Source organism: Miscanthus floridulus, chromosome 8, assembly GCF_019320115.1.
Source record: "Miscanthus floridulus cultivar M001 chromosome 8, ASM1932011v1, whole genome shotgun sequence".
NCBI lineage: Eukaryota > Viridiplantae > Streptophyta > Magnoliopsida > Poales > Poaceae > Miscanthus > Miscanthus floridulus.
Window position 1 is genome coordinate 99,659,153 of NC_089587.1, and position 23,162 is coordinate 99,682,314.

General features: G+C 51.8%; 1 protein-coding gene and 2 pseudogenes across 1 annotated transcript; 2 read left to right on the top strand and 1 right to left on the bottom strand.

Moving 5' to 3' along the window:
- Positions 1-7,732: 7,732 nt before the first annotated feature.
- Positions 7,733-8,188, bottom strand: LOC136469631 (probable indole-3-acetic acid-amido synthetase GH3.4). The gene has a single exon (XM_066467747.1). The coding sequence runs from the start codon at positions 8,186-8,188 to the stop codon at positions 7,733-7,735; it is 456 nt and encodes a 151-aa protein (XP_066323844.1).
- Positions 8,189-9,986, top strand: LOC136469632 (probable indole-3-acetic acid-amido synthetase GH3.4; annotated as a pseudogene).
- Positions 9,987-12,307: 2,321 nt separating this feature from the next.
- Positions 12,308-12,847, top strand: LOC136469633 (zinc finger protein CONSTANS-LIKE 4-like; annotated as a pseudogene).
- Positions 12,848-23,162: the final 10,315 nt, after the last annotated feature.

The following is a 23,162-nucleotide window of genomic DNA, read 5'->3' on the forward strand; positions in this document are numbered from 1 at the left end:
CTTGAGGGTTTGAGAGAGGTCTATCATATCAGTCCTAATTGGTGTTTATTTGGATCTTATTGAAGTTTGGGACTTGATTGGGCGAAAGCGTCATGAAGAAAGGAGGAGTAACTGCAGCTGAACGGGGACTGGACTCACCTGTTGCAACATCTGGTCAGTACATCAGGAGGAGATATAGTTTCTGAAGAAAGACCAGAAGATGAACAGTATTTCACGCTCGTCAGGTGTGAAGTTGAATCTGCCTCCGGTTAGCGTAGGATGGATCTTAGGGAAGGACCGGACTCTGTGCTGCGTCCGGTCAAGAGTCATCAGACATGTCCGGTCATGATTTGAGGGTCTCTAGACCTCTCTGTTGTTGACCAAACTCTAGAGGTCTATGTCCGGTCATCTTTGATGGTGCGTCAGATCACTGAAGTGCAAGCAGAAAAGTTTTTTTTCTTTCCTTGTCTATCATGGGGGGCCACCATATATATCATTCTATCTTGTGTTCCTTGTTCTTCCTCCATACACCACGATGCTATAGCCCTAACCACTGCCGCCTCGCTCTCTTCTAGTTGCTGTGGTCTCGCCGTCGCATAGCCCGCGCACCCACACCGCCTGCATCGCGCCGCCACGTCCCGCCGTCGCGCAGCCCGCACACCTACACCGATTGCATCGCACTGCCATGCCACTGCATGTGTCCTACCATCGCACAGCCCATGCACCCGCGCCAAACACATCTCGCATGCATAGCCATCCATGCCCGCCACCACAAGCTCACGCTCCACTGCGCCACCGCTTGCTCGTGCACCACTGCACCGCCGTGTTGCCATCTTCTCATGCCAATAGTTTCCCAGCGCCATGCCTCCTCAGCCATCGTAAACCCTAACCCTATGGTGCTATTGTCATTCTCATATGGTGTCCCTATGATCAACAACTTATCCTTTCACACATCTTGGGATTGATCTAAGGTAGCAAGCCATATTCACTCATTACTTTCCTACTGCTTGCTTTCCATTAGGTCATTCACATCCCTAGTATATAAAGTAGCTTATGTATACCTCCTATTCTATCATGCAGTTAGTTCAAGTAGTGAGTCTGCTTGGCAGTTGGGCAGTTGATAAATTTACTTAGGGCCAAGCCTACGAGAACGGATTGAGGCCAAGCCTCATGAGTGTCAGTTGGTAGGTGTTCCTTATCAGTGGCAGTGATTCTTGTCAGCTTTAGAGATGTCACGTTGCAAGAATGCTGGAGGTGATCCCGGTGATGAGGATCCAAGGCGTCCACCTCTCCTGACTACTCAATAAAAAGGAAAGGCAAAAAAGACTACAAAGAAGAAGCGCAAGTTCAATGATGTTGAGGCAGAGAGAGCAGCAGCAGTGGCAGCTGCCGCAAAGCAAGCCGAGAGAGGTGGATCTAGGAGTGGCATTCGCATAGGCAATCGGTTGTCACCAACTCAGAGGGACATCATCGAGAGGATTAAGACTAGTCTTGGTAGTCCACCCAGGACTATCACGCTTGGAGGACGACGTGTCTCTTTAGAGGACACTCCAGAGGTCTCTTGTCTAGACAAGAGTCAGACTTAGAGGTTGACTAAGCAGTAGACATAGTCGACAGAGCAGACAGAGGATGCTCAGTAGGGACAGTAGGTTGAGGAGGCAGAGCAGGTAGCACAGCCATAGCTTCTACGCTCTAGTTGCACATGCACTCAGGTGTCACTGAGGCCTCCGACATAGAGGCGGGGCTCTCGTCCACCTCCTAGACCATAGGGTCTGCCTCCAGTGGTTCACCTTGACCTGAGGGCAGCCACAACTAGATAGGTGAAACAGCTATGGTTCGTATAGTTTGAGGATTGGTTTCCACCAAGGCAGGATGAGCGTGCCTCAGAGCACTTCTACACTATGTTGCAGGAGGACTTCTATAGTGCATACTCAACAGTAGTGTTTCCTTTAGATCTCAGCGGGTCTGCTCCTTAGAGTCTCTAGTTACAGCTATAGGTGAGCAGATCTGTCGTCACCTCACTTATCTACTAGGCTTGTCAGATCTTGGACGAACTTGTTAGTATGTTCCATCTTGGGTCCATGAGTTCTACTCCTCCTTATGGGTGGACCCAAGACACAGGTTTATTCATTTTGCTTTCTGAGGGCATGACTACAGGCTCTAGAGCTTGAGGGTCAGAGAGATACTGAGGATTCTAGAGTCACCTATTCATCTTCACGAGTATGCTATGTACAGATAGAGCCTCCAAGGTGCCCTCATGGTAGACTTGTGCCACCTACAGATCTTTGTCAGACCGTGCTTCATAGAGCCATTTGGCGAGGGGTTGAGCAGCACACCACATGACCTTACACCTATAGCTCGGCTCCTTGATGCTATTGTGAGGACTCTGCTTCCGAGGATGGGCTACCATGAGGGCCTAACTCAAATTCAGCTATGTCTATTGCATTACCTGGTGTCTTAGACTATCTTTGATATTTGGGATGTGATGCTTTTAGAGATGGTGGACTCACTAGCTGAGGGCTTTAGAGGTCACCATCAGTTGTCTTATGCTCATTGGATCACTTTCCTACTCCGAAAGGATGTTACACATAAGTCCCTAGAGACAATGGTAGAGTGGACAGGTGCTACTACTGAGTTTCCATAGTATGACATGAGCCAGATGCTACGTCATAGTCGTGCGAGGACACCTCGCTAGCCGAGCCATCACCCAGAGGTACCAGAGACAGTAGCTCAGTAGGATAAGATCATCAGGGGCATTGCAGAGATAGAGGAGGAGGAGCTTGATGCCCAACAGGAAGATGTGCTCGAGGATGACCCTACTAACAGCTTAGATGATGACTATCAATCGATTTCACAGATGGCACCTCGTCCACACAATAGAGAGGCTAGTGGCTCTAGCTTAGCTCCACCATAGCCACCGTAGACTGACCCAACACTTCTAGCTGTACTTGAGCGGATGAGGTAGGACTAGGCACGCCAGGCATAGGACACCACAGCTGATGAGTTTCAGTGGCAGCAATAGGCCATGCAGCTACAACAGCAACTTATGATTCAGCAGTAGTTACTCAGCTTCATGCAGCATGTATTCACTACTATTAGGGTTGCTCCTCAGCAATTTACATTTTCGATAGGCTAGTCTGTCACCACCACTCCAATGACTCTAGCTGTACAGCCTAGTGGGCTTCTGAGTTAGAGACAGCTAGCTCCTTAGTTTGCCTCACCCACCGAGTAGGTGTCTCAGTGGTTTGCTTCACCAGGGACAGCTCAGGGTCCTCACTTTACTCCAATTATTATTGGCTTCACTCCATCTCAGAGTTCTTTAGTGTTAGTGATAGACACCCCAGTCTCCAAGAGTCTTGGCGCAACCTTCAATGAGCTTATAGGGTAGCCTACACCTCTAGAGTTCTGAGTCCCTATCCTTACCATAGCTACTCCAATTACTAGGACTACCGAGACAATTCCATCATCTGTTGCATCGTTTGAGCCACCTCAGACAGTCACTCCTACACTTGAGGCTTAAGCGACAACAATAGCAATAGATGTGGCTCCACTTTCTACAGTGACACCTCCAGAGTCATAGGTCGCGGCAGTTACTGAATAGACCTAGACCGCTTAACCTTCACTTCCAGCTATAGAGGGTCAGACCACTTAGAGTTTAGGGTTAGAGGATGATGCAGCTCAGTTCTAGGTCTCTCACCGCACCTCAGTGCCCGACTCGACTGCTCCTGTCTCACCATCTGACCCTTTGGTTTTGGTGCTTGATGTCAAAGGGGAGAGGAAGCGAGTATGTTAGATCTAGGGGGAGCGTGTGAGATGGTCTCGATTCATTTCTTTTGGTCTTTTCTGTGTGATACTTCGTGCATTCACGTTTATTTTCATGCATTGAATTATATACATGTGATGGTGAGACTTATGTGACATGGTGAGACTTATGTGACATGTGTGCTCTCTGCATTCACTTGGTTATGCTCATTTGCTTTGCTTCTGTAGTTTACTCTGATTCAAATGAGTTTTACTTCATGTACTCATGCATAATTCATATCTTTTTTGTACACCATGTTGGCTTGGGTTATATAAGCATGCCTAACCCCTTTGTTCTTATTGTCAAAAGCTTATATGAACCAAGCATGATGAAAACCTCACTCATCTCTTTTACATACTGGAGGTTAGTTGTCATCAATCACCAAAAATGAGGAGATTAAAAGCATCTAAGCCTTTAGTTGGGTTTCGAAGATTAATGATGGCACAAGATTACTATGACTAATGTGTGTTTTGTGGAGGCAATTTGAGTTAGGTCATGGTAATAGAAATTGATTGGACAATCATGGTTGTCATGCCCCTCTCGATGGAAATTGTTTTGGTTTTCAAAGGATGTATGACAAGGTTAAGGACGGACTAGTTCTAAGTGTTGTTTGGTGTTAGAGAGACACTTAGAGTAGTTTAGGACTTTGTTTTTCCTTTGGTCGTACTATTAAGGGGGGTATGGACTAGTAGCTTGACCAAAGTGAGTCTAATGGATTAGGTGTGGTGCACACTTATCAAACTTAGCACTAGGTAGCTTAGGAACAACCCTAAGATCGATATAAGTCAACTTCATTCACAAAGAATTTTAAATTGAAAGTGAATGGAGGGTCAAATGATTGATTGGATGTTGGTTTGGTTGTGACTGGACGTAGCTTGGAGAGTCCGGTAGTTAACTTGATCGGCAGCAGCAGTCAGAGTGTGACCGGACGTTGGACATCAGTGCTCATTGGATGCGACGCTTGCTGTATCCGTAGCAGCGTGGATAGGCTGTTGATCATGGATCGGACGCTAAATAGAGAAATGACCGGACTCTAGGTGCCAGCGTCTGGTCAACTTCAATAAGGTTCCAGAGAGGGTTTTTGATGACCAGACGCGTTCGGTGGGTGCTGACCGGGCGTAGGCCAGAGTCTAGTCAGAGCAAATGGCTCTTTCTGACACGCTGACGTATTACACTAACTGATGCTTCCGGTCACCTTGACCGGAGCGTCCGGTCATCCCGATACTTGCTGAGTTGGACCTCAACCGTTATGTTTTGAAAGGGGGGGGGTATAAATCAGCCCATAGAGAGCACTTGATCCTTGCGTGGATCAAGAGGGAGCTACACCCTTGTATGGGTACTCCAATGAGGACTAGTGGGGAGCGGCGACTCTCCGATACCTCAAAAAAACATCACCGTATTTCTTTCCCTTTCTTTACTTTGAGCATTTACATTTGAGCAATTCTTTTCATGTCTTTATATTCATAGAATTGCCATGCTAGAGTAGGATTAGAACCTAGGGTGTAAAACTTTTGTGGGGGAGAACAATAGAAACATATTCTAGGCACAAGGGGTAAAATGGGCTAAGTGTAGGGCTTAATTATTACAAAAATTTAGAATTAGCCTAATTCACCACCCTCTCTTGGCATCTTGATCCTTTCAAGCTAAACTTAAAATTCAGTTACAAGAACTGTTGGACAAAGGTGTCATTCGACCTAGTTCATCTCCATGGGGATGTCCATCTTTATTTGTAAAGAAGAAGGACAAATACTTGAGAATGTGTGTGGATTATAAGTCGCTTAATGCTGTGACCATTAAGAATAAGTATCCTTTGTCTCGCATCAATATCATGTTCGATCAACTGGCAAAAGCAAAGGTATTCTCTAAGATTGACTTGAGGTCAGGTTATCATCAGATTAAGATCAGGCTAGAGGATGTACCTAAAACATCTTTCTTCACTAGGTACGACTTGTACGAGTATTTGGTCATGTCTTTTGGACTTACAAATGCTCCTGCCTACTTCATGTACTTGATGAATTTGGTATTTATGCCCGAGCTCGACAAGTTTGTGGTTGTGTTTATCGATGATATCTTAATTTACTCGGAGAATGAGGCAGATCAAGCAGAGCATCTGAGGATTGTCTTATCTAGATTGAGGGAGCATAAATTATATGCCAAATTTAGCAAATGTGAATTCTGGTCGAAGAAAGTACCTACTTGGGTCACATCTTATCAGAAGATGGAATTTCTGTATACCCATCAAATGTACAAGAGGTCATAGATTGGAAGGCTCTGACTTCGGTTTATGAAGTTCAAAGTTTTCTAGGGTTAGCAGGCTACTATCGTCGTTTCATTCCGGATTTTTCCAAGATAGCTAAGCCCATGACCAGACTACTCTAGAAGAATGAAAAGTTCAATAGACGTCAGAGTGTGAAGCTGCTTTTCACACCTTAAGAATATTGCTAACTACAGCTCCTGTTTTAGCACAACCTGACTTGAAAAGCCTTTCGATGTGTTTTGTGATGCATCGGGTACATGTTTGGGGGTGTGTGCTCATGCAAGAAGGCCAAGTTATTGCCTATGCACCTCGGCAATTGAGAAACCATGAAGTCATTTATCCTACACATGATTTAGAGCTCGCAGCAGTTGTTCATGCCTTGAAGATATGGAGACATTACTTGTTAGAAAACGTATGTCACATATACATTGACCACAAAAATCTCAAATACATCTTCACTCAACCTTAGTTGAGGCACGATCTTTTGGCACGACATGAAACACGGCACGGCATGAAATATTTTGGGCCGTGCCAGCACCGCACGAACACGAGGGCCGTGACGTGCCCAGGGTCTTGGCACGGCGGCTATATGGCCCGGCCCGCATTTTGGGCTATGCTTGGGACGGCACGACACGAAAATGGCACGTAGACACTTTTACAACTCTGTAATGCAAATTTCTAGCATTTACTGTACTACCTCTCATCTAATTCTTGATTAGATTATGAAAATCATTAAAACTTTTATTAAAATAGTACACACAAGATATATATATATATATATATATATATTTCATTTCACGAGCAAAAAAACAAAATTAGCAGAGATATTTTGAGGGTCGTGCTTGGGTCGGCATGACACGAAGACGTGCCGGCGTGTCACAGGCCATGCTTGTGCTGAAGAAAAGATGTACCGTGCCATATCGGCGCTGCGCGACATGCCTTTTGTGATTAGAGGGCACGACCCGAACAGGCACGAAGCACGAGAGGGTCATGCCATGCCAGCCCTGCCCGGGCCAAGTCCCACCTCTACTTATAAGTATGACATATGGGGTCTAGTATATGTCATTTTTTCTTCATAAAATATAGTCACGTGGGATCTTATTTTGTAGATAAAATCACAAAAAATACTATAGAGAAAATAAATTACAAATCAGATATATGGTTAAATAGATATTAGCATCATTTGTAGCTTGACTATTCAAAAATTTCAAACTAGTTCATGAAAGGACGGACCAACACTCTTTGTGGTTTTAGTACAAATAAAGTGATCCACGTAAACTAGAAAATATTGATATTACTATTCACACAATCCAAACTATCACTACATGTGGTTTGTAAGGAATTTTTTTCCTTTAATCATGCCTTACCTTTATTTTTTTCCCTCTTATTTTTTAACATGGATCGTCTTCTCTCTCCCTAAGTATATATAGTTTTTGTAAATTACTATAACAAGTATAGAGCACGTATTTTTCTTATGAGTTAAATGCATCATTGATCCGTTAACTTCTGTCCATGTTTCACTTAGGTCCATCAACTGTGAAAGTGGTTTTTCGGGTCCATAAACTTTTGAAGTGATGTATCTCTAGTCCATACCCCTTCGTTTCTTTTTTAATCCGACGTGGCGGTCCGTAGTGGCGCTGACATGGCCTCGAAGGCAGTTGTGGCTCACGTGAGCAGTAGACGAGGCTGGTTGCCTAGCACTGGTGGCGCTCGCCTGCACCGTCCACGGTAGGCTGCCACGCTGACGCCCGACAGTGGCGTGCGGCAACAGCTCCACGACGGGGCCGCGCTGGAACACGCGCTCGTCGACGCGCCCGCCCGTCCAGCACCTCCACGACGGGGCCCGGGCGCACGCACCGGGGCGCCTTGTACTGGTTGATGGACGCGCCGCGGGCGAGCGCATAGTCCATGAGCTTGTCGAACGTGCCGTCCGACACCACCCGGATCTCCAGCGGCCCGATGGAGCGGTTGGCGGCGTGGCCCTGGCGGTACACGCTGTTGAGCGCCTCCTCCACTGCCAGGCAGCAGTCCTCGAACACCAACGCCGGCACGGGCGTCGTCGTCGCGGCCCCACCCGCGGCGGCGGCGCGGAGGCGGAGCTCCCAGAAGAGCACGTAGTGGCCCGGGATAGTAATGGCCGTACGTGGCATGCTGGCAGCTCCGGCACGTCGGGAGGGGAGCGCAAACTGATGCCGGCGATCGCCGACGAGATGGACCGGCGGTCGCTGCTGTACAGCCTGCTGATGCCTGTGATGAGCCACGCCGTGCCTGGGCTGGACAAGGGCAAGTGCATGTACCTCTACTTCGTCAAGGCGGAGTCGCGCATGCCGAGGGGGCACCGGGCGCGCCCGGTCCTGACCAGCTTCTACCGGAGCCGCCACTTCCTGGAGCGCCCCCACGACCCCTACACCGTGTACACCAACCCCGACGAGGCCATCCTCTGCGTGGACGCGTACTAGAGCATGTACGCGCAGCTGCTGTGCGGGCTCGTGCACCGCGCCGACGTGCTCCGCGTGGGCGCCGTCTTCGCCTCGGGCTTCCTCCGCGCCATCCGCTTCCTGGAGCAGCCCAGGCAGCGCCTGTGCCGGGACATCCGCAGCGGCACGCTGGACGCCGAGGCGGTCACGGACCGCGCCGTGCGCGCCGCCGTGGAGCAGCGGGTGCTCCTCCACGCCGACGCCGTCGAGGCCGAGTGCGCCAGGCCGTCGTGGCAGGGGATCATCCGAAGGGTGTGGCCCAACACCAAGTACATCGACGTCATCGTCACCGGCGCCATGGCGCAGTACATCCCGCAGCTGGAGTTCTACGACGGCGGGCTGCCGCTCACGTGCACCATGTACGCGTCCTCCGAGAGCTACTTCGGCATCAACCTCAACCCCATGTGCAAGCCCAGCGAGGTCGCCTACACCCTCATCCCCACAATGTGCTACTTCGAGTTCCTCCCCATGCCACACCCCGACGCCGCCGCCGGCGAGCCCGACCAGTGCGACCTCGTGGACCTCGTCGATGTCAAGCTCGGGCACGAGTACGAGCTCGTGGTCAACACCTAATCAGGTTGTACGCACTGTGTGCCTACTGATAGATGACAAGTTCAGTGCTGTGCAGTGACACTAACAACGCTAGCTGTGCAACCGTGTGACCCTCAGGGCTGTATCGCTATCGCGTGGGCGACGTGCTGCGCGTGGCCGGGTTCAAGAACCAGGCGCCCATGTTCAACTTCCTGCGCCGCAAGAATGTGGTGCTGAGCATCGACTCCAACAAGACCGACGAGGCGGAGATGCACGCGGCGGTGAGCGGCGCGGTGCAGCACCTGGCCCCGTTCGGCGCGTCGCTGGTGGAGTACACGAGCTACGCGGACGCCGGGACCATCCCGGGCCACTACGTGCTCTTCTGGGAGCTCTGCTTCCGCGCCGCGGGCGGGGCCGCGACGACGACGCCCGTGCCGGCGTCGGTGTTCGAGGACTGTTGCCTGGCAGTGGAGGAGGCGCTCAACAGCGTGTACCGCTAGGGCCGCGCCGCCGACTGCAGGAGATCCGGGTGGTGTCGGACGGCACGTTCGACAAGCTCATGGACTACGCGCTCGCCCGCGGCGCGTCCATCAACCAGTACAAGGTGCCCCGGTGCGTGCGCCCGGGCCCCGTCGTGGAGCTGCTGGACGGGCGGGCTCGTCGACGAGCGCATGTTCCAGCGCGGCCCCGTCGTGGAGCTGTTGCCGCACGCCACTGCCGGGCACCGGCGTGGCAGCCTGCCGTGGTCGAGCGCCACCAGTGCCAGGAGGTCATCAACCAGCCCTCGTCTACCGCTCACGTGAGCCACAACTACCTCCAAGGCCATGTCAGCGCCACTATGGACCGCCACGTCGGATTAAAAAAAAGAAACGAAGGGATATGGACTAGAGATACATCACTTCAAAAGTTTATGGACCCGAAAAACCACTTTCACAGTTGATGGACCCAAATGAAACATGGACAAAAGTTAACGAATCAATAATGCATTTAACTCTTTTCTTATCTACTAGTAAAAAGTTAGCTTTCGAAAAGACCCGAAATAAAAGAGATGAAAGGACAAGTTGTCAGTCAAACCAAACAAAAAAACACGTCATTTATTATAATCAATCACCAGGACTTTTCCTGCTTTCCTTTTTACCCCCACCCTTTCTAGGTTATTCTCTCTCCTATTCTTTTTCATTTTTCTTCTAATAAGCCCCAGAGTCATTTCGCTTGTTTGTATTTGACTTATAAATCATGGCTTATTAATCAATGAATAATATTTTTTCTCACATTAAATCAGTCAACAATACTTTCAACCATCATTTATAAGCCAAAGCAGCCCAAATAAACAGGGCAATTAGCAGACGGCATGACAAAAAGGAATCACACGATTGCGCCGTTGAGGACAAGAAAAGCGATGGTGGATGTCGGCAAAAAGAAGTGCAAACTTATGTCGATACATATCACGAATGATTCAATAAAGCTTTTTAAAAGTAGTATTTAAAATCATTTATTTTTCTGGAGGTGAAAGAACTTTTACGGTCGTCGCTGATCTAATCTAATCAAAGCAAGCCACGAAACGAAGAGAGAAAAACCTGCAAAGATCATTGGCAGCTTAAAAGAGTCAACTGATCATGAAAACCACATTAATCTAGACTGCAAGTATACTAATAGGCTGGGCTTATTGCCTCGTAAACGATCGTAAATTTTCAACCGAAATAGTATTTTTCTCTCACACCAAACTAACCAGCAATATTTCTTTACGATCCAGCAACGAACAAGCCCAGCCAAACGAACAGGTTGTAAATACCTGAAGCTAGAAGAAGACAGAGTAGAAGAAACGGAAGAGGGCACTAATCAACTCCATTTCTGGTATGAACAGCGGAGAAAGCTAGGGGCCCGTTTGGCTGGCCTCCCGCTGGCTCTGTCTCCTATACTGTAGTGCACTATAGCGTGAGAGAAAAATGGATTCGATGATCAATTCCGCTACATGCCCCTAAAGGAGAAGAAGACATAGCGCACTGTAGCGTACAGGAGCTGGAGCCGTGGGAGAAAAAAATACTAGCTTCTGGCTCTGCTTAGTGAGAGGGAAATAAAGGTGAGAGAAAAACGGATTCGATATACAGTTCTGCTACACGCCCCTAAAGGAGAAGAAGACATTGGAATCGAAAAGCAATAATACTCGAAAAGAAGTGGATAGCAAGCTTTTCAATCACCAAATCCAATCAACAAGCATGGAAAAGAAAGGTTTGCACCAGCACCACCGCCACAACAACCAGTCACCCGTGGTCACCAGAGCAAGAGGCCAGGGTTCCGTAGTACAGTGGCATTGCCCCACCATTAGCCGCGGCAGCCGCCACATCTATGGTGGTGGAGGCGGACGAGAAGCTGAGCATCTGCTCCCCGCCGTGGCCGGGGCTGCACCAGCCCAGCAGGAACGGCGCCGCCGCCTTGGCCGCCTCCACCACATCCCCGGCGATGATGGACGTTGTAGTCCTTGCCTGCATGGCCCTGCCGCCCCACCCGTGGTCCTCTCCCCCCGCCGCATTGCCCCGCCCGTGCTTGAGCAGCCAGCTAGATCTGCCGCCGAGCAGGCCAACCTCTGTGGCGCCGCCGCCGCCCGTGTCCATCACCACCCTGCCCATCAGGTCCATGGCACGCCGCACGCTCGTCGTGCTCGCTACTCCGCGCTAGTGCTGCTCACGTCCATGGGGCGCGGGATGGGAAGCGATGGAGTGGAGCGGAGACGGCATTGCTTGAGACCTTGAGTTGAGCTGGTAGCTGGCTAGCTAGCTGCTGGTGAGTATGTGTGCACGGTGCTCGGTTGGTGCTTGGACTCGCCTGCATTGGCTTGGGAGGGGTGGTTGCGGCCTGCGCTCGGGAAGGCTTGATTTTCTCTGGGATATTGTCGGTTGTTAAAGTGATGTTTTTTTTTTTTTTTCTGACCGACACCTATTTTTAAGCATTTTGTCACAAAATACTCTGGTTCGGTGAAATTAAGCCACACGACACCGCGGATCGGTTACAGCCGGTTGAGGAGAGAGAACAGTGGTGAAATGACATTCTTGCTCCAACCGCTTTCTTCTTCCTCTCCCTTTCTCCGATCGGCGCTGCTGCTACGTGTGCGCCGCTGTAGCCCGCTACCACACGCCGCCGCTGCCCTCGCTTGATTGCTCGTGCCACCGCCGCTGCTGCTTTCCTGCTGAGAGCGATCACCTGGAACAGACAGCAGAGGCATGGAGCATCTCTCTCGTGACGCCCGGAGCAGATAGCAGAGGCATGGACACCGTGGTGGAGCTGGAGCAGAAGCCGGCTGTGGCGTACTGGAGCGTGATGGGCGCGCGCCCCTACGCTGCGGAGCTGGCACAGCTGCACTGCCACGAGGACGACGTGTTCCTATGCCCCGGTTGCGACGCCCGGGCGCACGGCGTCAGGTTGCGCCATGCGCTCGTCTGGCTATGCGAGGTCTACGAGCATGCCCCTGCCACCGTCACCTGCCGCGCTGATGCCGCCGCACTCTGCTCCGCCTGCGACGCTGACATCCACTTGGCCAACCTGCTCGCGCGCCGCCACGAGAGCCTACCCATCGCGCCCTTCTTTGGCGCGCTCGTTGATGCGCCGTAGCCCTTCCCGTCCTCGGCCATCGCCGCCGTGGCCGTAGCGGGGGCTAAGGCTCAGGGGGACCCCGCGGCGGTGGATGACGACGACGAGAGCAATGAGGCTGAGGCGGCAGCGTGGCTGCTCGTCGAGCCCAACAACAGCCATGAGGACAGTGCCGTCATCACCGCCGCTGCTGTGCGCCTGCATGGCCAGGGCTGATCGACGACGGTGGCTGCTGCTTAGCAATGGACGAAGAGATGAGGAGATGAGGAGGAGGAAGAAGATGACAGGTGAGGCCTGCACGTCAGTGGGAGGGTGAGGGGTGGACCCAACTATGGCTTAGGGGCATCGGATGTCCAAAACAAAATTTTCTCTCTCCTCGACCGGCTATAACCAGTCCATGGTCCGCGCCTGAATAGAAACACGTGAGAGAGTATCAGCCGGCACACATGCAAATGGAAAAAAATATGAATATGGATGGAAAAGTAGAGAAAGCAATCATAACTAATAAAGTTTGTCACAATAAGATAACGGAAAGAAATTTCAAGTTCTACCAGTAAATATGAACACATGAGATAGAGTTTCCAATATAGATATATCTAACACACATGCAGGTGCAATGCAAAAATCAAAACGTATACAGCATCTGGTATCTTAAGTTTTATTGCAACTGGACAATAAAAATATAAAATGTCGAAATTAAAGTTCTATGTGTAAAAATATTGCATATTGTTAGAATATGAGCAAATAAGAGAAACTGAAGATTTGCCGCCTCCAATCAAAGGTCATGGTTAATCCGTAACCTATGGAGGCGATTGCTTTGCCCGCAGCCATAAATCAAACACGAAAACCAAAAAAACATGGATAGGCCTGCGCGTCGTCGTCCCTAGATCCGGTCGCGCCCACCCTCGATCCACTGCCAGGGATGCCACCACCCAAGATCCACCGCTGGAGGCCGAGAATGCCCTAGATCCGCCGCTAGGGGATGCCACCACCCTTGATCCGCCGCCGGAGGACGAGCATGCCCTGCATCTGCCACCAGTGAGCGCGCCCACCCTGGATCCACCACCGGGGAGCGCCACACACCTCCTCACGCGTGGATCTCGTCGTCCTCCGCCTCCTCGCACCAGATCTCACGAAGCCACCGGATCTGGATCTCGTCAGGGCTGCGAGCTCGGTGGATGCGCCGCCTGCTCCTGGCCGCACCATCGCCCCTCAAGAACCGTGTGTCACTCCTCCTCGAGGATCATGCGCCACCGCTCTAGCGCCATGTGTCGTCGCCGCCAAGGAAGAGAAGGGAGCCGAGCAGACTAGAGGAGGGAGAGGGAGGGATGGAGGCGAGAGCAAGAGGCCAGGGTTCCATAGTACAGCGGCATCGCCCCACCATTAGCTACGGCAGCCGCCGCATCTACAGTGGTGGAGGCGGATGAGAAGCTGAACATCTGCTCCCCGTCGTGGCCGGGGCTGCACCAACCCAGCAGGAACGGTGCCGCCGCCTTGGCCACCTCCACCACATCCTCGGCGATGACGGACGCTGTAGTCCTAGCCTGCATGGCCCTACCGCCCCACCCGTGGTCCTCTCCCCCTGCCACATTGCCCCAGCCGTGCTTGAGCAGCCAGCTAGCTCCGCCGCCGAGCAGGCCGACCTCCGTGGCGCCGCCACCGCCCATGTCCATCACCACCCCACCCATCAGGTCCATGGCACGCCACCCACTCACCGTGCTCGCTACTCTACGCTAGTGTTGCTCACGTCCATGGGGCGTGGGATGGGAAGCGATGGAGTGGAGCGGAGGCGGCATTGCTTGAGACCTTGAGTTGAGCTGGTAGCTAGCTAGCTAGCTACTGGCGAGTGTGTGTGCACGGTGCTCGGTTGGTGCTTGGACTCGCCTATGTTGGCTTGGGAGGGGTGTTTGCGGCCTGCGCTCAGGAAGGCTGGATTTTCTTTGGGATAATTGTCGGTTGTTAAAGTGATGTTTTTTTTTCTGGCGGACACCTATTTTTAAGTATTTTATCATAAAATACTCTGGTTTGGTGAAATTAGGCCATAGGACACCATGGATCTATTGCAACCGGTTAAGGAGAGAGAATAGTGGTGAAATGACATTCTTGCTCCTACCGCTTTCTTCTTCCTCTCTCCCTTTCTCCGACCGGCGCTGCTGCTACGCGTGCGCCGCTGTATCCCGCTGCCACATGCCACCATTGCCCTCGCTTGGTTGCTCATGCCACCGCCACTGCTGCTTTCCTGCCGAGAGTGATCACATGGAGCAGACAGCAGAGGCATGGAGCATCTCTCTCATGACGCCCGAAGCAGACAGCAGAGGCATGGACACCATGGTGGAGCTGGAGCAGAAGCCGACCGTGGGGTACTAGAGCATGATGGGCGTGTGCCCCTGCGCAGCAGAGCCGGCGCAGCTGCACTACCACGAGGACGGCGCATTCCTATGCCCCAGTTGCGATGCCTGGGCGCACGACGCTGGGTCGCGCCACGCGCGTGTCTGGCTGTGCGAGGTCTACGAGCATGCCCCCGCCACCGTCACCTGCCACACCGATGCCACCGCGCTCTGCTCCACCTACAACGTTGACATTCACTCGGCCAACCTGCTCGCGTGCCGCAACGAGCACCTCCCGGTCGCGCCCTTCTTCGGCACGCTCGCCGACGCACCGTAGCCCTTCCCGTCCCGGGCCTTCGCCGCCACGGTCGTAGCGGGGGCCAAGGCTCAAGGGGAAGCCACGGCGGTGGGTGACGATGACGAGAGCAATGAGGCCGAGGCGGCAGCGTGGCTGCTCGTCGAGCCCGGCAACAACCACGAGGATAGTGCCGCCATCACCACCGCTGTTGTGCGCCTACATGGCCGGGGCTAGTCGACGACGGTGGCTGTTGCTCAGCAATGGAAGAAGAGATGAGGAGGAAGAAGATGACAGGTGGAGCCCGCATGTCAGTGAGAGGGTGAGGGGTGGACCCAACTGTGGCTCAGGGGCATCGGATGTCCAAAACAAAATTTTCTCTCTCCTTGACCAGCTGCAACCAGTCCGTGGTCTGCGCCTAAATAAAAACACGTGAGAGAGTATCAGCCGGCACATAGGCAAATGGAAAAAATATGAATATGGACGGAAAAGTAGAGAAAGCAATCATAACTAATAAAGTCTGTCACAATAAGATAACGGAAAGAAATTTCAAGTTCTACCAGTAAATATGAACACATGAGATAGAGTTGCAAATATAGATATATCTAACACACATGCAGGTGTAATGAAATAATCAAAATGTATACAACGTCTGGTATCTTAAGTTTTATTGCAACTAGATAATAAAAATATAAAACATCAAAATTAATGTTCTATGAGTAAAAATATTGCATATTGTTAGAATATGGACAAATAAGAGAAACTAAAGATTTGTCGCCTCCAATCAAAGGTCACGGTTAATCCGTCACCTATGGAGGCGGTTGCTTTGCCCGCCTCCGTAAATCAAACACGAAAACAAAAAAACGTGGATAGGCCTGCCGAGTCCATCCATGGCCCACCGAGCCCATCCACGCGCCATCGGTGGCGGCTAGATCTATGCATCATCATCCCTAGATCCGGTCGCACCCGCCCTCGATCCACCACCGGGGACGCCACCACCCTAGATCTGCCGCCGGAGGCCGAGAACACCCTAGATCTGCCGCTAGGGGATGCCACCACCCTTGATCTGTCGCTAGAGGACGGGCATGCCCTACATCCACCACCAGTGAGCGCGCCCACCCGGGATCTACCACTGGGGAGCGCCACACGGCTCCTCATGTGTGGATCTCATCGTTCTCTGCCTCCTCACGCTAGATCTCGTGAAGCCACCGGATCCAGATCTTGTCGGGGCTGCGGGCTCGGTGGATGTGCTGCATGCTCCTGGCCGCACCACTGCCCCTCGAGAACCATGCGTCACTGCTCCTCGAGGATCGTGCGCCGCCGCTCTAGGGCCATGTGTCATCACCGCCATGGAAGAGAAGGGAGTCGAGCGGACCAGAGGAGGGAGAGGGAGAGATGGAGGCGAGCGCACTAGAGAAGGGAGTGGGAGGGAGAGGGAAGGAGGGAGGGAGGCCAGCACACGGAGGGAGAGGGAGCATGGTGCCATGCAGGTGAGAGAGGTAGAGGAACCGTGTCACTATGCGGTGAGCAAGGTAGAGGGAGTGCGGCTCGTCTTGCCGAGGGAGGGAGTAGGATGAGGCTGAAAACCCTAAAGTGGGGTATATATGCATGTTCTTGGAACTGGGCGTCTTGGGCTTTACCTGGGCTCGGATTTTAGGAGGCGGGCCATATATTGTGCCCACCTCCAAAAATTGATTTATGGAGGCGGTTGTCTTAAAACGACTGCCTCTGGAAATAGAATATTTTTGGAGGCGGTTGTTTTAAAATGAACGCCTCCGTAAATCGATTTTACGAGTCGGGCAAATGTGACCACCTCGGTAAATGAAAATAACCGCCTCTGTTAATAGCCTAGCATTTTAGGAGGTCATTGGATTTTGTGCCCACCTCCGTTAATGTTTTGGCACCGCCTTCTAAATAATTTCTGTAGCAGTGCCAGTACAGTGATGATGATCTTTTTTCTGTAGGTTCTCACTAGCTATATATAGGCTGCGACTAACATGGCACACAATACAGAGTTTTGGTTAATACCACTCGAGAGTGATTATAGAAAAACATATGCATATATATTTGGAGCAAATCATTCAAATAATACAACCGTGTCCGGATCAAGCACTACTACAAAAAATCGTTTGTAGCAACAGGACAATTTTTTGTGGGGGCGGCTGGTATCGTGGGTCCTGAGCACACCCACTGTAGGGGCGGCTCCATCACTAGCCACCCCCTACAAATGGCACAGTAGGGGCGGCTGGTGAAAGAAGCCGCCCCTACAAATAGGTCGATTTGTAGGGGCGGCTCACTCACTAGCCGCTCCCGATGTTGCGCTTTGTAGGGGCGGTGCAATCATCAGCCACCCCTACAAATGCCCCATGTATAAAAATTTGTAGCCCCTTCTTCCTCCTCAGGTCACTCACTCCAACCCGTGAAGAAAAGATAGGGAGGCTTTGGGCACCTTCCAAAAATTGCTCTACTAAGGGGAGAAGGATTTGGTCTCAAATCCTTTGGTGGAGAGGTTATAGAAGGTAAGAAAATACTATTCCACACTTTTTTTTAAGTTTCAATGGTTGGTGTCGGGTTCATAAACCCAGGGTCCCTCGTGGACTGGTTTCCTCGCAAAGGCTCGGCCCAAGCAGACAGCGTGCAACTCATGGGCCGGCCCAAGTATCTAAACAACAGGCCAGAAAGGAGATCCAATCACCGACCAGAAGGTCTGGCCGAGGAGGAGCAGCGCCCGTTTTCTGACTCTAGCCCACCTCTCCGACCGGAGCGCTCACTTTGGTCTCCAACCGCCTCTGGATAGCCTCTTCAACCAGAAGGCCTAGCCAAAGCACCACTTTTGACTCCAACCCCACGTCTCCGACCGGGGTACGCAAAAACCCCGCTCATTGTTCTTCTCCGACTAGCGCAATCAGAGTCGACTAGGACCAACCGACCGGGGACGCCCGCTCAAAAAGGACTAGGAAACGAACAGAGAAAGCATGGCAGGGCGCACAAGTCAAACTAGGATACTAGGGACCATACCCTGTATGCCTATAGAAATAGTACTCTACAATCTCTGTGACACACAGTGTTGTAGGCGCTGACATTTTCCCTAAATTATTGTGGGCGCCATTAAACTCCCATATGGTAAGGCTCCCCCACATGCCTCTAGGCATCAATAGTATTGTGGGCACTGGCATTTACCATACTGAGTGAATATGGTGAAACTCCTCACATGCCTCTAGGCATCAATAGTATTGCAGGTACCGACATCTGCCATACTCGAACAAAACGACAGAACCTCCCACATGCAACTGACATCCAACAGTGTTGTGGGTGCCTACCATCATCCTATACCTACCGATATGGGCAACAAGACTTAGAAGCATATGCACTCTCTCCCTCTCACTTGTAAGGCCATCCGCTTCATCTATAAAAGGGGATGTGCTCTCTTCCAACATTCAAGTGATTCCAGATTCATTAGATCGATCAAGTTCACTAGTTCACACGCTTGAACGCTTAGCTCATAGCGGAGCTCCTGTCGCTCTCGACCCTTCTGACCAGAGTCTGACCGGACCTCTTGTACCCCCATTTTTCTCCTTCTCATTTATAACCCCACTGCAAACTTCGAGCACCTAGGCTCAATAATAAAGTCACCGACTGACTCAAACTGGACATAGGGCACATTGCCTGAACCCATATAAACCCTATGTCATTGAGTGCTAGGCCACCTCCGATCACAACGTACGACAAAACTACAAATATTTACTTGTTGGTCACTTTCTGCACCGATAGTTGGCGCCGTCCGTGGGGAAGACGTTGTACGTTCAACACTTTTTGGTCATCGGATGGCCCACTTTTCCGTCACCTTCGCCATGGCGGGCTTAGGTGATACGACTCGCTTTGGCTCACTGGATTTTCCCGCACTCCCACCGGTTGGGATCTGGGTTCCACCAGTTTTTGAGCCATCCTAGGCCTTCCTCTTTGGAAGCCTAGACTTCATCGCCGACCGGCTCGGTGTACTACACCTCCGCGAGGAGGCACTCATTCCGGCACCCATCGGAGGGGCACCCCCCATTGACTATGAGATGCACGACTTCGACGACGTGGAATCTATGCTTCATTCCGAGCAAACTCTCTGCTCAAACCTCGCTGTGAGTAATATCCATGCTGTTGTTTACTCTCTATTTACTATCTCCCGCTGATTATCTAGAGGGACCGTATTTACCACACCACGAACACCATACGATCGGCTCCCCTATGGCCTCATGTCCCCCATAGATGCATGCACTCGAGGGCTCTAAGGGATGCTGCCGCCTTTCCCCCTCACATCCGAATTCATGGGAATGGCGAGCTATGCTCCTACCACTTTCCACGAGCTCCTGGATGACGAGGGTGAGAGCGATGGCTCCAGCATCGGTGATGGGGCACCTAGCCACTGCCTATCTTGGGAGTGTGCTATGGCGGATGTTTTGGGATAGCCACCAGTCATTGCGGAGTCTACGCAAACTCACACCCCTCTGGACCCATATACGGGGGCCCTCGCGTTCACGCAAGGGCACGCCGAGGAACTACAACAATGGTGGCAGAACCTACCGCCGCCTATGCCAACGAGCTCGATGCAGCACGTTGCACCCCATGCGCATGACCCGACGGGCAGTGCCCAGGGCTGCGCCCGTTAGGTCCAACATAACATCATGAATGAGGGGAATGATCTCCCATAGTTCGCTCAGGCTGGCTAGAACATCGCTGTTGTAGCAATGCTTCTGCGTGGTATTCCCAAGCCCGTCGACCCCCAGGAGCGGGCAGTCTACCGGAACCTTTGGGTTCTAGTAGAAGTCGCCACCGTTCAACAAGCAGAAAGCTCCACATCGCAACTCTAACACATGCCCTCTCTCCCCACTGGGGGAGCGGGGATGCGCCAGACAAATTGCTCCAAGGCAGCAGCCACACCTACTCCACGCCGACTACTGGTACATGAGTGGCCTGGTCTGCACCAGGATGCTCACATCGTCGTCAGCAACCAGCATCGCACCCGGCATGGTGATGACGTCCACCGGGTGGTGGTGAGAGCAGGCAACACAGATCCTAGCCGAACCATTGAGGGGAGCAGTGAAACGCGCCCCAAACATGGTCGCTAGCCAAACGACCGGAGTCCCAGCCCCGAGGGCCCGGGACCATGGGCCTTTGACCGATGTATCTGGAGAGCACCGTTCCTGCAGTGCTTCCAACCACCCACCAACATCACCAAGTACACCAGGGAATCAAACCCTGGTATTTGGCTCAAAGATTTCTGGTTCGCCTACCGAGCTGGAGGGGTGGATGATCACTATTTCATCATTTAGTATCTTCCCATCTACGTGGGGGGACATATTCGGGCATGGCTTGAATTCCTCCCGCACGACTACATCTATGACTGGGCAGACCTCAAGAGGGTCTTTGTTGGAAACTTCCAGAGGACATATGTCCGCCCTAGAAACTCCTAGGACCTCAAGAGTTGCCAGCAGGAGCCCAGTGAGTCCCTGCTGGATTAAATCCATAGGTTCTCTCAATGATGCAACTCCCTCCCTAATGTCATTGACATGGACGTCATTAGCGTATTCCTCTTCAGGACAACCTAGGAGTCCCTCATCCACAAGCTTGGATGCCTAAAGCCCTGTACCACCCGCGACCTGCTCGACATTGCCACTAACCATGCCTTCAACGAGGAAGTGGTCAGAGCGGTCTTCAACAGGGGCTAGGACAAAGGCAAGGCCAAGCGCATGGACCAACAAGAGGGCCCCTCTACACAGAGGGGCAAGAAGAACAAAAAGGATCGGCACCGATCGGATAGCACCGCGTGGGTCGTCGTGGCTGATCGTGCGGGCAAGCAGCCCCAACAGGGACTGCCTGACCATTTCAACAAGCTCATGGACAGTCCGTGCACCAACCACGCCTACCCCATCAAACACCTCTACAAGGACTACAAGCTCCTCAAACGTTTCCTATGATAGGCCGGTAGGCCGAAAGAAGGGGACGGCAAGGAGGTGGCAGCCAAAAAAGGAGTCGCGGCGGGCAAGGACGGGGATGGTTTCCCCGACATTGACGAATGCATCATGATCTTTGGCGGGTTTGATGCCCTTCGGTCCAAGCACTAGCATAAGGTCTGCTATAGGGAGGCATGCGCCGCCGAGACGGCCGTCCCCTCCTTCCTCAGCTAGTCAGAATCTCTGATCACCTTCGATCAGAGGGACCATCCCTCCCACGTCATGAGATTGGGATGCTACCCACTCATCGTCGACCCCATCATCAGCAAGAAGCACCTCACCAAGGTGCTAATGGATGGAGGCAGTGACCTCAACATCCTTTATGTCGACACCCTCGACGCCATGCACATCCCCTGGTCAGAGCTCCACCTGGCGGGCTCTCCCTTCCACGGGTGATCCCGGGAGCATAGGCATACCCGCTTGGGTAGATCAACTTGTCCGTCATGTTTGACAACCGAACCAACTTCCGCTCAGAGGTCCTCACCTTCGAAGTGGTGGACTTTTTAGGGTCCTACCACACCATCTAGGGGCAGCCATGCTATGTCAAATTCATGGCAATACCCAATTATGCCTACCTCAAGCTAAAGATGCTAGGACCGAATGGCGTCATCTCCATGAGCAGCACCTTCTCGCATGCCTTCACATGTGACCGCGAGCACTACAAGCTCACCACTATAGTCATCAACTCGATCGAGCTCCCGTGGCTTGGGGAATCATCGATCCCAGTAGTCCCAAACTACAACAAACCAACCTCCTTGACGGCCTTCCATCCACTCGAGGAGACCAAGGTGGTGGAGGTCAACCCCACCGACCCGCCCAAGACAGTGTAGATCAGGACCTAGCTCCTAGCCAAATAGGAATGTGAGCTCGTTGACTTCCTGCACGCCAATCATGATGTCTTCGCATGGCAGCCCTCTGACATGCTAGGCATACCACGAGAGGTATTCCACTATGCCTCATCCTGGGCTTGAAGCCTGCCAAGCAATGCCTATGCCATTTCGATGATGAAAGGCGTAGGGCCATAGGCGAAGAGAACGCCAAACTCCTAGCAGCCAGATTTATTAGAGAGGTATTCCACTATGACTGGCTTGCCAATCCCGTTCTTGTTAAAAAGAAGATTGGGAAATGGAGAATGTGCATTGATTATACTGGCCTTAACAAAGCATGCCTAGAGGATCACTTCCCTTTGCCATGCATAGACCAGATAGTTGAGTCCACCTCGGGTTGTGAGATCCTCTCCTTTCTGGATGCCTACTCGGGCTATCACCAGATCGCTATGAAAGAGTTTGATCAGCTTGCAACCTCATTCATCACCCTGTTTGGTTCATACTGCTACATAACCATGCCATTCGGCTTGAAGAACGTTGATGCTACCTACCAAAGGTGCATGTAGCAATGCTTCGCCAACCAAATTGACCCACTCGATTAGCCTAATCAAGCCGAGCGGCCAAGACCAATGATCGCCATCTATGTTGATGACATAGTGGTCAAAACAACTCAAGCTTGTGACCTGATCGCAAACTTGGCCACAACGTTTGTGAACCTCTGAAGGTCAATATTAGGCTGAATCTCGAAAAATGTGTTTTCAGTGTTCCAAAGAGGAAGCTGCAAGGATACATTGTGTCCGAGCATGACATCGAGGCCAACCCTAAAAAATCATGGCCATCTCCAACATGGGTCCCATACGCAATGTCAAGGGCGTACAAAGGCTCACTAGCAGCCTGGCTGCTCTAAGTCGATTCATCTCCTGGCTCGACGAACAGGGGATGCCACTTTACAAGCTCCTCAAAAAGACAGACACTTTCGTTTGGACTGAAGAAGCTCAGCAGGCCCTAGGGAGCCTCAAAATGTCTCTAACGCCAGCCTCGATCCTCATCGCTCCCGAACAGGGAGAACCCCTTCTCCTC

Coding starts and splice junctions, on each gene's coding strand:
- LOC136469631 (XM_066467747.1), bottom strand. CDS start 8,188: ATGCCACGTACGGCCATTACTATCCCGGGCCACTACGTGCTCTTCTGG.